The sequence below is a fragment of the Mercenaria mercenaria genome, chromosome 8 (assembly GCF_021730395.1).
Source record: "Mercenaria mercenaria strain notata chromosome 8, MADL_Memer_1, whole genome shotgun sequence".
Taxonomy (NCBI): domain Eukaryota; kingdom Metazoa; phylum Mollusca; class Bivalvia; order Venerida; family Veneridae; genus Mercenaria; species Mercenaria mercenaria.
The window spans coordinates 44,968,739-44,982,237 of NC_069368.1; the positions used below are offsets into that span (position 1 = coordinate 44,968,739).

Consider the following 13,499-nt stretch of genomic DNA (forward strand, 5'->3'; position numbering starts at 1 on the left):
ATGTTTTGAATCAGGTGTTGTGAAGTTAATGCATTAGTTTAAAATAATTATTATGATTAATCTGACAGTATTATCTTCATGCATCAACTACAACCAAGTTGTAAAGTACATTAAATAAGAGGAATATGAAATACATGCAGCTTGAATGAAATGTACCTCATGGAAGCAGTTCACAAATAGTTCAGCCCACCAGCTTAGCTCAATAGGGAGAGCGCAGATCTCGGAATTCGAGCCCAGGGCGAGGCGTATGTTCTCCGTGACAATTTGATAAAAGACATTGTGTCTCAAATCATTGATCCTCCACCACTGATTCATGTGGGGAAGTTGGCAGTTACTTGCGAAGAACAGTTTGTACTGGTACAGAATCCAGGAACACTGGTTAGGTTAACTGCCCGCCGTTACATAACTGAAATACTGTTGAAAAACGGCATTAAACCCAAAAACAAACAAACAAACACAAATAGTTCTTTAGCAGCTTGGTTATAAGCAGAGGGATGTAACAGTTGTCCTTCAAATTAGTTACTTTATCAAAATAGGTTGGTTATAAGAATAACTACTTTTGTCCTGTGCTCGAAACTGGCAATTTATGACAGTTATACAGCAGGTTTTCAAAGAAGTTTACCAGTTTGTACTTTCTATTTGCATATTTTCAGATGTCCTCGGGGGATTCTACATCTATGATATTTGGCACAGAATTCTGGAATTAGAAAACTAAGAATTTATGTGCCGTACATCCGCGTCTTCAGGCTGTGTAGAATGTTCTAACTTTTATAGTGTTCTTGAAATTTTATTAACCTGCAGAATTTTTTTTTTTTTTAAAGCGTGTTGTCGCAACTCTTGACGGTTATTATTGTGAAACAAAGTTTAACTACTGTAACTTGCATGAGATGTTAAAAAAGAAACTTTTTGTAATATTTTGTTTAGTATAAAAAGCCTAGGATTATAAAGTTTTTGTTCTATTGACACTAAGCTCGCTTCATCCGGAGATATTTTGTGAGTGAACCTGTGGAAATTAATAAGACACTTAATGCATTATTACATGCATTTGAAAGCTATGAAAAATTGATGTTAAGAAGACAGTATTGAACTGAAAAATTTTATTGCATTCTGAACAACAAAGACTCCACTTGAAAGATTTTTTGAAAAAAACGTAGAACAGGATAACATGTTATGCACTGTCTTTGTGTAGTCCTGCAATATTGTTATAAAAAACATAAAAATTGATTGATTTTCCAATTGTAAAATTCATAGTATTTACGGTAATGATATAAACATATAGATTGTAGTGTACGAATTTTCTATCTTCAGGTGGCTTTCTCCGAGCAGTTGTGATAGATAAGGCAGATTCATCATGTAGGGGAAGTAGAGATTATCGGTGTTAGAGATTATCTGGTGCTCTAGGACATGATCTACACATTTCTACAGTGCAAATTTCTTTGGATTGGATATAATTTCTGTGATACAGAACAATCTATGGCTCTGCTTTTTGAAAGTGTTGGATATAAAAGTAGGTCTCATGAAATTGTCATTCGGAAGGATCTGTAATGATGGCACTGAGTCCCCTGACGGCCAATCCTGGTCGAGGGAGCGTGGCGATTATACGCAGGATGAGCATGGAGACATTTATGGTTCGGATTTATACTGGACCGCTCAGCCAGGAACACGAGTTTGTCTCCGTTGAAGCGGAGAAGATAACCACGGCAGACGATGTGGTAAAAGTTGCTGCCAAAAAGCTGAGTTTACGCGATCCAGATAATTACGAATTGGCTGAAGTGTTAAGCACTGCAGGCCAGTTGTGTAAAGAAAGACGATTAGAAGATGGAGAAAACCCTGTGCGAATTCAGTTGTTATGGCCGACTAAAATAGTAAATGCAGATGTTGATCGAGGCCATGGACTGCATACTGGTTACAGATTTTATATACGTAAAAAGAATCGTGAAAATTCCAACAGAACGTCATTGTGGATAGAATATACAGATCCGAACCCAGTAGATAACTTTCTTACAGCATTCTTAAAGCAGCCCACAAGCAATAAAGAATATTCAGACCTATGCAACTTACCTGACCTCAATGAGAGAACGTTATTAGAAAATATCAAATCTAGATTTCACAATGCAAACATATATACTTATGTAGGATCTATATTGATAGCTGTAAATCCATTTAAATTCTTTCCTATATACAATCCAAAATTTGTCAAAGAGTATCAATGCAAACGTTTGGGCGAACGTCCGCCACATATATTTGCGATTGCGGATGCAGCTTTTCACACTATGTTGCGGACCAAGAAGAACCAGTGCATTGTCATATCAGGGGAGTCTGGGAGCGGGAAAACAGAAAGTACGAACTTGTTGCTGCATCATTTAACGGCTTTAAGTCACAAGGGATTACATGGTAGCGGAGTGGAACAAACTATCCTCGGAGCTGGACCTGTACTTGAGGTTTGTATTTATACTGAAAACCAATGGTAAAAAATTTCCACTGCTAAATTGATGGGATTAGGGTTTGAAACTTACTAGAAAAAAGAAAAAAGCTTCACTAACTCGATAAGACTCCTAGGAACCCCAACACCAGAGTGATTCATTAAGCCTGACTGCCTCCTCTACCTAAATTTGTATAAACTTAACATAAAAGAAGATTTGAATTTTAAGATTTTGGGGATGGTACCAGATACAGTAACATTTGGAAGACTGACAGTAAAGACTTTGAAAATATGGCAGTGCTTTTATTTTTTTGGGGTATTTGGAGGGGTATATTTCATCCAGTAATGAAAAACACATTTCAGAGGAAATTATTAAACTGAATGCATCGCCTTGTATTTCTAATGGTTTAAGTTTAGATGTCTGTTTATAAATTTTTAGGGGAATTTTTTGTCAAAATGCAAAAAGCCTGGGGAATGGCTCTGATTTAATACTGGAGTCCTACTTTATGAAAGAAAAATACCCCTGATGTAGGCAAGCACTTATTAAAAAAAAATTCTGTGAGTTGCAGTGTTCTCATGATATGTAAAAACTAATTTAGTTTTAATTAGTCTAGTTCATAGAGACTTTAGTTTACTAAATAGTTACTCTTATTAAGAAGAAGTAGATGTCTGACCATGTCAGTATTGAGAGTAGGGAGTTTTTTTCTAGACAGGACTGTTGTTCTAATTTCTAACAGATTTAGCTATATATTATATAGGAAATGCAGTCTTGTTTGCTGTAGACGTGTAATAGTATTTATACTAACTGGGCCACTAGGTTAACATTTTTCAGATTCAATGCATAACTGTTTTATCATTTTACTTGTTGAGTATCAGACAGCGATCATAAATAACAAAAACGGTTAAAAATAAATTGGCTATATGACTATTACATCTTTGCCAATTACTGTGGCTGTTTCAATTAATTTACTTTTGTTGTTTTTGGCAGAGATTCCGAATTCCATAATGGCCGAGCATATATTGTGTATCAAAGATATTTGCCAGATTATTTCCTCTGGCTGTTAAGTGGAGAGTTCTTGACTGCCCACACGTTTTCGGCTAATAATAGTAACAGAATGTTGGTAACAATGTAATAAGTTCCCATGATATTTACTCTAAACTTGTCAGTCCTCTTACGCCTTGAGTGAAAGTGGGCAACTCATTTTGTAATCAATAAATGGGAGTTTTTATTTCATGGTATGGTATATGAAATCAACATGTTTATGACCTTTTTACACCCAGAAAATGAAAATACACGACATTTATATATTAGGTATTATGCCATGACATATATGAGTAATGAAGTTAACACTACTAATTATGATTAAATGCTTTGGTAATTTTATGATGATGATTTATTTGACCATAAAATGTAATAATACGCAATAAATTTTTCCGAGGCTAATTGACCACCTTCAATTCAATATCTGTCTATTTATGATGAGGGCTATAATTATATCCTTGTTCTGCCTTGACCTTTTGCAGATTTGCTTGAATTATTCCTAAGCACCACAAGAGCTAAATTTATGTAGAACTACCTTTTTACAATATCATCCCAGAAACGGGGTGGCTTCTGTGGCCTAGAGGTCGATGGCTACAAATCAATTGCTCCTGGTCGGTGTGGGTTTGAGAACTTACTTGGGGTTTAGGATTCTTTTTATGAGGAAGCCGCGGTGCTATAAAGCTGGGTTACTGAGTGTCACTTGTGCATCCCAGTTGCTTCCTCCCCCATGCCTGAAACAATGTCTGGGAGGGCACCTTGGGTCTTCCTCCACTATCAAAAGCTGAAGAAATTGCCATATGACCTGAATGGTATGGATTCTAAACACAGCAAAAAACAAAAACAAAACAACAAAAAATAACAAGATAAAAAAGTCTCAAACAGGTGTATATATATTCATCAAACTTGCTGTAAAGAGCACTTTAATTGCTTTGTTCAGATGGATCTAACTGATATTGCAACCGAGTTTCATTAAAAAAAAACACCCCAACAACTTCAAACAACTTTTACGCATGAATCACTTCATTAATGTTCACCTATCTGGGTGACAGGCATCCTTACATGGATTTTTATGCCCCCGAAGGGAGGCATATAGTTTTTGAACCGTCTGTCGGTCTGTCAGTCTGTCCGCAATTTTCGTGTCCGCTCCATATCTTTGTCATCGATGGATGGATTTTCAAATAACTTGGCATGAATGTGTACCACAGTAAGACGACGTGTCGCGCGCAAGACCCAGGTCCGTAGCTCAAAGGTCAAGGTCACACTTAGACATTAAAGGATAGTGCATTGATAGGCGTGTCCGGTCCATATCTTTGTCATCGATGGATGGATTTTCAAATAACTTGGCATGAATGTGTACCATAGTAAGACGACGTGTCGCGCGCAAGACCCAGGTCCGTAGCTCAAAGGTCAAGGTCACACTTAGACATTAAAGGATAGTGCATTGATGGGCGTGTCCGGTCCATATCTTTGTCATCGATGGATAGATTTTCAAATAACTTGGCATGAATGTGTACCACAGTAAGACAACGTGTCGCGCGCAAGACCCAGGTCCGTAGCTTAAAGGTCAAGGTCACACTTAGACTTTAAAGGATAGTGCATTGATGGGCGTGTCCGGTCTCAAATAACTTGGCATGAATGTGAACCACAGTAAGACGTCGTGTTGCGCGCAAGACCCAGGTCCGTAGCTCAAAGGTCAAGGTCACACTTAGACGTTAAAGGTCATTTTTCATGATAGTGCATTGATGGGCGTGTCCGGTCCATATCTTTGTCATTCATGCATGGATTTTAAAATAACTACGCATGAATGTGGGACACAGTAAGACGACGTGTCGCGCGCAAGACCCAGCTCCATAGGTCAAAGGTCCTGAACTCTAACATCGGCCATAACTACTCATTCAAAGTGCCATCGGGGGCATGTGTCATCCTATGGAGACAGCTCTTGTTTTTCAAGTTTTTCAAACACTTATCTTTACTTAGGGGGTTGCCAAAGCTAAAACAACATTCAGTGCTTGACAGTTCTTTGAAAAGTAGGTCATCCTGTTGGACAAACTGTCTAGAATTTTCACTTGTCCTGCTACACTTTGTACTTGCCTTGCAATTCGCTAAGGAAAAGCTAATATTTTTGGTCAAAGTCAAGTTTGTCCTGCTGAAGGAGTACCAGTTCGGCTTGTCCGGAGCTGTTTACTGCTCATGTTAAGAAAGGTACCGCTGTATTTATCAAACCCCGACCTTATAAAAGGAAGTCTAATCATGAATCACTTGATTGATTTTCACAAAACTTACTTAGAACCAAGGTCAAAGTCGGGTTATTGACCCGAGGCCATCGTGATCCTCTGGTATATATTTCTGTTCATATTGGCAGTTTATACTGTGGACATGTTGAGGTGAATATAATACACTACATGTATCTTACATTTGAGCCGTGCCATGAGAAAACCAACATAGTGGGTATGCGACCAGCATGGATCCAGACCAGCCTGCGCATCCGCGCAGTCTGGTCAGGCTCCATGCTGTTCGCTAACAGTTTCTCCAATCCCAATAGGCTTTAAAAGCGAACAGCATGGAGCCTGACCAGACTGCGTAGATGTGCAGGCTGGTCTGGATCCATGCTGGGCGCATACCCACTATGTTGGTTTTCCCATGGCACGGCTCATTTATTGTCACATATATAAGCCAAACAGGTTATTTGTCACTACACTTTCTAAATGTAAAATAAGGTTGTGTATTTATTTCTCATCACAAATGTGTCTGTTTGACAGTGAAACATGTATTATGTCATTGCTAGTGGTTTGTATGTGACAGCTCACGACCTAATTTAAACCTAACATCAGTTAGAGAATGTTTTCAGTATATTTTTGTCATTCCAAAGATTTATAAGAAATAAAAAATTGACTTTTGTCTCATTGCAGCATAACCGAGAATTTTTTTTACAAGCTAGTAAAACAGGAAATATCGGAACACCTGTGGCCATGGTCCACTCTCTAAATTGAGCATTTCTTAACCAGTATTTATCAAACTTGCTCACAGTATTCATCATTATGATATGTCTGCAAGTTTGATAACCATCCAGATTGTCCTAGTGGCTCTGGAGTTATGGTCCTTGAATTACCAATTCAGGGCCTCCGTAACTGATAGGTTAAGGTAACTGACTTCAGATCACTTGCCCCTCACCGATGTGAGTTCAGGACTCACTCAGAACATTGAATTTTTCATGTGAGGAAGCCACCCAGCTAGTTTACCGAAGGTCTGTGGTTCTACCCAAGTGCCTGCCCGTTATGAAATAATGCACAGGGGGACCCCTGGGATCTTCCTCAACCGTTAAAGCTGGAAAGTTGCCATATGACTTGAATTGTGTCGTTGCGACGTTAAACCCAACAAAAAAAAAAAAAAATTGAATTTTACATATTTAAGTATGTCGCAGAACTACCTTTACATTAAATCTTCCAAACAAAAAACGTATAGTTAGTTAGATAGTGTTGGTATATATATTTCTACTGAGGCTACACAACCTGGAACAGGAACATATCTTTAATTATGCTGATTAGGCGTTTGTTTATAAAACAAGACAGCCAGTTAAACCCCAGGTGAGCACCATCATACTGGTATGGTTTCCACTTGGTACTTTTCAACAGCAGTCTTCTTCATTTGTTATACTCTGTTATTGCTGTAATTATCAACAAATCCTATATATACATTTTTCATGTAAAGGTTAATTACCACTAAATTTGATTCTGCGGATTGATTGGGAGCAACAGGTGTTCGTTGTCTTTGAAATAGACAGATCTTGGTTAAACTAAATCATAGAAAGTGTTTACCTAGTTTCTGCTTAATTTAGCAGATTATCTTCACATAAATATATTAAGTCTCCTTGAGGAGGAGAAAAGATCTTTGTTTTTTGCAGAAAATAATTTTGGCGCAACTAAAATTGATATTTTCTCTATTATCTTATTTTGTTAGTAGCGGAGTGATTCAAGTTGCTATGTACCACTTGCCCTTCATCTCTGTTGGTTCGAGAATTTTATCAGATTTTGATCACATTTTGGTTGGCAGTATCACGTCGAGGTCATGTTTTTAAAGGATGCCCAAGTCAACTGGATTTAGTAAAGTTTTGGCATTAAATGAACATTTCTTTCTCTTCTAGATAGCTCCCTTATATTTCTTTCTCTTCTAGATAGCTCCCTTATATCTTTAAAGGGATTTTGTTCAGTTTTGTTTGTATCAACTTTGCATAATCTGAGAATAACGTTCCAACAATTTTACACACAGTATTCTGTAAATCCATAATCATTATCTCAGTTTCTCCTGTTGGGAAGCTTTGTAATTTTATTAATTAAAAAGTTTCATTTCTATAATAAAAATTATTCAGATATTTAAAAAATAAGTTGAAAGGTAAAAGTTTAGAAAACTTTCTCAGGTTCACAATGGTGTACTTCATGTAATGGTGCCATGGATATTCTTACCAGTTCTTTTGAACAAAAAAGAAGATAGAAAGAAAGAATGAATGAAAAACTAAAAAAGCAATAAAGATTATGCTTCCTGAATGGGAAGCAAGTTTTTATAGTTGGTATAAAGTTTCCTATTTGGGAAGTAAGGAAAACCTCATTGATTGTTTGCCCAAATGGGACGTTTCCAGAGCAATTTTTTCAAAAGTTTTAATACAGGTTAATGATTTACTCATGGTTTGCTTGGTTATTTTGGTACACATTAATGATTTACTCCTGTCTTACCTGTAAGTCTAGGTACACAGTTCCAGAAAGTGTATAAAAACTTACTCAGTTATCTATGATAAGGCTGAATGATTCCCAGATTAATGTTTATTTATCATATTATCATAGACAGTGTATGGGTTATTCCAGACTTTCTCAGACGTTAACCTGTCTCCAGATAGTTGCCTCCTGAATGAAAATAGAAAATACCGGTACTATACAGTTGATAAAACGTCCAGTGGTACAAATGAATAAGCTGCATCCAGGCTTAGTTTCATATCTTTGTTTGAGGATTCAGACTTTCAGATTGGATAGTTTTTTATTCAGCAACCAGGAAGTCTTTTGTTATCAGCCTTCCATCAGTATGTTGTAAAGAGTAAAGATATTTTTGAAAATACAAGATTGCCTTGACTTGCAAAATACAAAATTATTTTTCAGATATTGACCACTCTCATTTAAAGCAGGTGCTGATAATCTGTATTGAAATAGGTTTACTTTCTGGAAAAAACAAGATATGTTTTATACTCGTGTGCATTATACTACGAGACATTATTATGAAGAACTTGATATTTCCTTGAGAAAGCATGAAATTAATTCATTTATTCATTTCAGGCATTTGGGAATGCAAAGACTGTGCACAACAACAACTCGAGCCGTTTTGGGAAGTTCATACAAGTCAATTATAAAGAAAATGGAATGGTTCATGGGTAAGAGTTAACATGACAAAAGTATATTTTAAAATAAATGATATTTTCTTTTGTTTGTGTAATAATTAAATTATAGAGTGCACTTTCTGTTAAGCATGTGAAGGCAGATATGCTTCCTGTTATTCAAGAGGGAATACATCCTGTTGTTACAGGGAATAGGCTGCCTGTTGTATAGTTACACACTATGAATACAGGTCCTGTGGAGCAAGAATATATGTCCTGTTGGTCAAGGTATTGCTTATCTTGTTGGCTTAGGGAATACACTTCCTGTTAGTACAGTTAAACCACTTCCTGTTTGTGTAAGGGAATACACTTTTTTTTTGATAGTCAATGGATTACATAGGCTGTTTGTGAAAGTAACACTTCCTGTTGTTCAAATGAATACGCACTAATAAACTTATTGTCTTTATGTTAAAAATTTTCTAGTTGGTCAAGTGACTCCAGTTCCTGTTTGTGCTATGAATACTCGTCCCAGTGGAAAAAAGGAATCACACCATGTTGGCCATTGGAGTATATTTTCTGTTGGTCAAGTTGATAAACTTCATTAGTGTATAGAGATTACACTTTCTGTTGATAAATAGGATACATGTCCTGTTGGTCAAGGGATTACATGTCCAGTAGGTCAAGGGAATACATGTCCTGTTGGTCAATGGATTACATGTCCTGATGGTCAAGGGAATACATGTCCTGTTGGTCAAAGGATTACATGTCCTGTTTGTCAAGGGAATACAATGTCATGTCCTGTTGGTCAATGGATTGCATGTCCTGATGGTCAAGGGGTTAAACTTCCTGTTGGTCAAGGAAATACAACATTTTCTGTTTGTCAAGGTAAAACATGTCCTGTTGGTGAAGGGAATTTATGTGCTGTTGGTCAAGGTTTGTCATGGCATGTTGGTCATGGATTACAATTTCTTTTGGTCAAGGAAATGCATCATTTTCTGTTGGTCATATATATTACATAATATTGTTCCTTTCATGCTGGTCAAGGTAATACATATTCAGTTGGTCAAAGGAATATCATGTTGGTCAAGGTAATAGCTGTCATGTTGGCATAGAAAATAATGACCTGTTGCTCCAAGAAATACTTTCAGTTTTTCAGAAGAAAACAATATCTTCAACTTAAGAAATATTCACTTTTCAGCTTGTTTGGAGAAAACATTATATGACTTAATAATAGCACATTACCATTCCTTTCGAGTCTTACGATACTCTTCAGTAGATGTAGAGTGTAAGGCTGCATTGTCGTTTACTACATTCTGAAAAAGATTTCAAACTTTTACAGTCTTGTTTCTGTATATTTTAATTGTATGTCAAAATGATGCATCATTTTATAGTCTCTTTTACCTTTTAGTTTTGCCCCAGAAAAAAAAATTTGTTGTAATTAAGTGACATTTAATGTTTTTTTTGCAATTAGTGCAGGGAAGAACAGAAAAGTATTTGAACATAAGAACATTGAAATGAGTGTAATATGGCAAGGTTTTTGTTTATTCAAAACATAATTGATACACAGAAGGTGTTGTTTGAGTCACGAAAGTTGTAAATCACACTGTTTTTCAATGAACAAAAAAGTACAGTCTTTCATTTCTTTTGACAAGTTTTTAAAAAAGAACCTATCAGCGCAATGCTACAGATGGATAAATCATTTGTTAGTGTCATTCTTCACTTGTTTATTTTCTATCAACATTTTTGCTTTTTGTGTTTTTCAGTGCTATTGTGGAGAAATACCTGCTAGAAAAATCTAGAATTGTCTCACAAGCCAGCAATGAAAGGTAAGTACTTGAAGATAACTGGTTTTTGCTCCATTTTAACTTTTGTGATTATTTACCTTCCGGTGTTCCTTATACCGTAAGTACCAATGTATATAGCGCATCTGTAATGTGCACCAACAATTAAGTGTCGGAAGAAAACACAACTGAAAAGCAAGCAGAAATGTTATTTATCCAGTGATCAAATTTACCTTCGCAAACCAAGAGTCTTCAGAAGCATTAACCATTGCAGTTTGTTATGTTTCGCATTTTACTGTTGATCAATGAGTTACGCTAAGATGGATCTGTAAAGAACTTAATTCAGTTTTATTTGTATATGAAAATAGACATTTTGAGATTACACAAGCTGTTGAGCTCAAACTAATAACAAAAAGTGGTCTTTTGTTCCAATATGGCAGCCAACACTTTCACTATATGGCTTTAGGTAAAAACTTGAAAATATTTGTTTTTAATCTGCAGGATTGCTTTCAAAGTTATTTGGTGAAAACATTCTTTTAATTACTACCAGTATGTTCATGACATAGCTTTTTGTCTGATAAAATGGCTGCAGTGGGATAGGACTTTTTTTTAACCTATATGTATTTGGTTAGGGATAACCCAATCATGTTTTTAGTGGAAAATAGCAGAGGAGGCTTTTTCATCTGCCGATGCTAGAAATAAGTAGAGGGTACTTAGGCATATACTCACAGAAAATGCTACAAAAATGTTTTAGTGTGAATAAATATACTTTGCAATTTTGAAACTTCAGTACTCTTTTTGTGAAATTCCCATATTTGATGACAGATCACGTAGTTGCCCCAAGTTCACAGTTTTCTAAAAAGATCTTCTTAGCATAGAAAATGTATGTACATAATTTGCAGATTTACATAGAATTTTGCACTTAATTCTGTATTTATGCTACTTAGGGAAAATACGTATATTTATGTAACAAACAGAAAATTTCATGGTTAATTGATTTGTGTATTTGTAATATTTACAGCAATTACCATAAATAATTATTGTTTATTTATTCTCCTCATACAAATTACCTTTGCTTAATTGTTGTATATTTATACTACTTTACAGGAATTACCACGTATTTTACTACCTGCTTGAAGGAGCTGACAACTTGGAGAGAGAAAAGCTTCGTCTTGGTAAACCAGAGGATTATTTCTACTTGAGACAGGTATAACATCATCCAATTAAGATGATATGTCAATATTGCAGGTACACTTCTGTGCTGGAACAGTTAACATTCTAGACAATGTGCAAGCTGTCAACACTGCTTGTCAATTAAGAGAAAAATTGACTAGAACATTGTATACAGATATATGATATATTTTTTGTCTGAGTTCTAGAACACAGTTTAAAGACAGTTTCTAGTTGCAGATACTCCAAATCAGAGTGGATGCAGTGGCCCAGTGGTAACCCTGTTTGACTTCCGAGCCCCCGCTCATTTCAACTAAAAATTACTAACACTGGGATAAGAGTCATGTGTATGGGTGCTTTATACCTGGCACATTAAAGAACCAGGAAAGCTTCTTGAACTGGAGCATTTTCTGTATCTTGCACAATCCTCCTACTAGCATTACTAACAGTCTTCTGGAGGAGTCACCCATATGGGTAACCAGTGGCGACTATAAATAAGCTTACATACATACAAGATACTCCAAATTGCCTTCTACAGTCGTAGAAAGCAAGCAAATTTACAGATTTACTCTTGGCTCAGTTGTTTTAGAATTTCTCCAGCGTATTACAACCTTTCAGTCTGACAGAGTAAAAGGTGGTCAGTATCTAGACCAGCTTAGACTATCTCCAATGTTCTGTCACATACTGTACACCCATACACTTCTTGCACATGTTGCTATGTCGGCTAACTAGGTAGTTGACCATCTGTTGGGTAAAGTTGTACCAGTGTCAGATGTTTTTAGCTCGACTATTCGAAGAATAGGGGAGCTATCCTACTTGCCCCGGCGTCGGCGTGAGCATTAGCGTGAGCGTCACACAAATGTTCAAGTTTGCGTACCACCCCAAATATTTTCAAAGTCCATTGAAATATTGCTTTCATATTTTGCATACTTGTTTACCATCATGACCACAGTCTGTAAAAAGGAGGAGGCAACTCTATCAAGCATTTTGACTGAATTATGGCCCCTTTTCGACAGAATAAATGTTAAAGTTTGCGTACCACCCCAAATATTTTCAAAGTCCATTGAGATATTGCTTTCATATTTTGCATACTTGTTTACCATCATGACCCCGGTCTGTAAAAAGGAGGTTGCAACTCTATCAAGCATTTTGACTGAATTATGGCCCCTTTTCGACTTAGAATAAATGTTAAAGTTTGCGTACCACCCCAAATATTTTCAAAGTCCATTGAGATATTGCTTTGATATTTTGCATACTTGTATACCATCATGACCACAGTCTGTATAAAGGAGGAGGTAACTCTATCAAGCATTTTGACTGAATTATGGCCCCTTTTCGACATAGAATAAATGTTAAAGTTTGCGTACCACCCCAAATATTTTCAAAGTCCATTGAGATATTGCTTTCATATTTTGCATACTTGTTTACCATCATGACCCCGGTTTGTAAAAAGGAGGGGGCAACTCTATCAAGCATTTTGACTGAATTATGGCCCCTTTCAACTTAGAATACATGTTAAAGTTTGCGTACCACCCCAAATATTTTCAAAGTCCATTGAGATATTGCTTTCATATTTTGCATGCTTGCTTACCATCATGACCCCAGTCTGTATATAGGAGGAGGCAACTCTATCAAGCATTTTGAATGAATTATGGCCCCTTTTTGACTTAGAATATGCTTATTGTAATGTTAAAGTTTTACTCATTGCTTATATTATACTATCAAGCA

General features: G+C 36.3%; 1 protein-coding gene across 16 annotated transcripts in view; it reads left to right on the top strand.

Moving 5' to 3' along the window:
• The window catches only part of LOC123566454 (unconventional myosin-IXa-like), a 117,344-nt gene that overhangs the window by 23,051 nt on the left and 80,794 nt on the right, over positions 1 to 13,499 (top strand). For all 16 annotated transcript variants that reach the window (XM_053549820.1, XM_053549826.1, XM_053549827.1 and 13 more), the window contains exons 2-5: positions 1,309 to 2,441; positions 8,783 to 8,877; positions 10,584 to 10,646; positions 11,709 to 11,808. In XM_053549820.1, coding sequence (XP_053405795.1) covers positions 1,545 to 2,441; positions 8,783 to 8,877; positions 10,584 to 10,646; positions 11,709 to 11,808 — 1,155 coding nt within the window. In that variant the 5' untranslated portion in view covers positions 1,309 to 1,544. The remainder of the gene's footprint in view (positions 1 to 1,308; positions 2,442 to 8,782; positions 8,878 to 10,583; positions 10,647 to 11,708; positions 11,809 to 13,499) is intronic.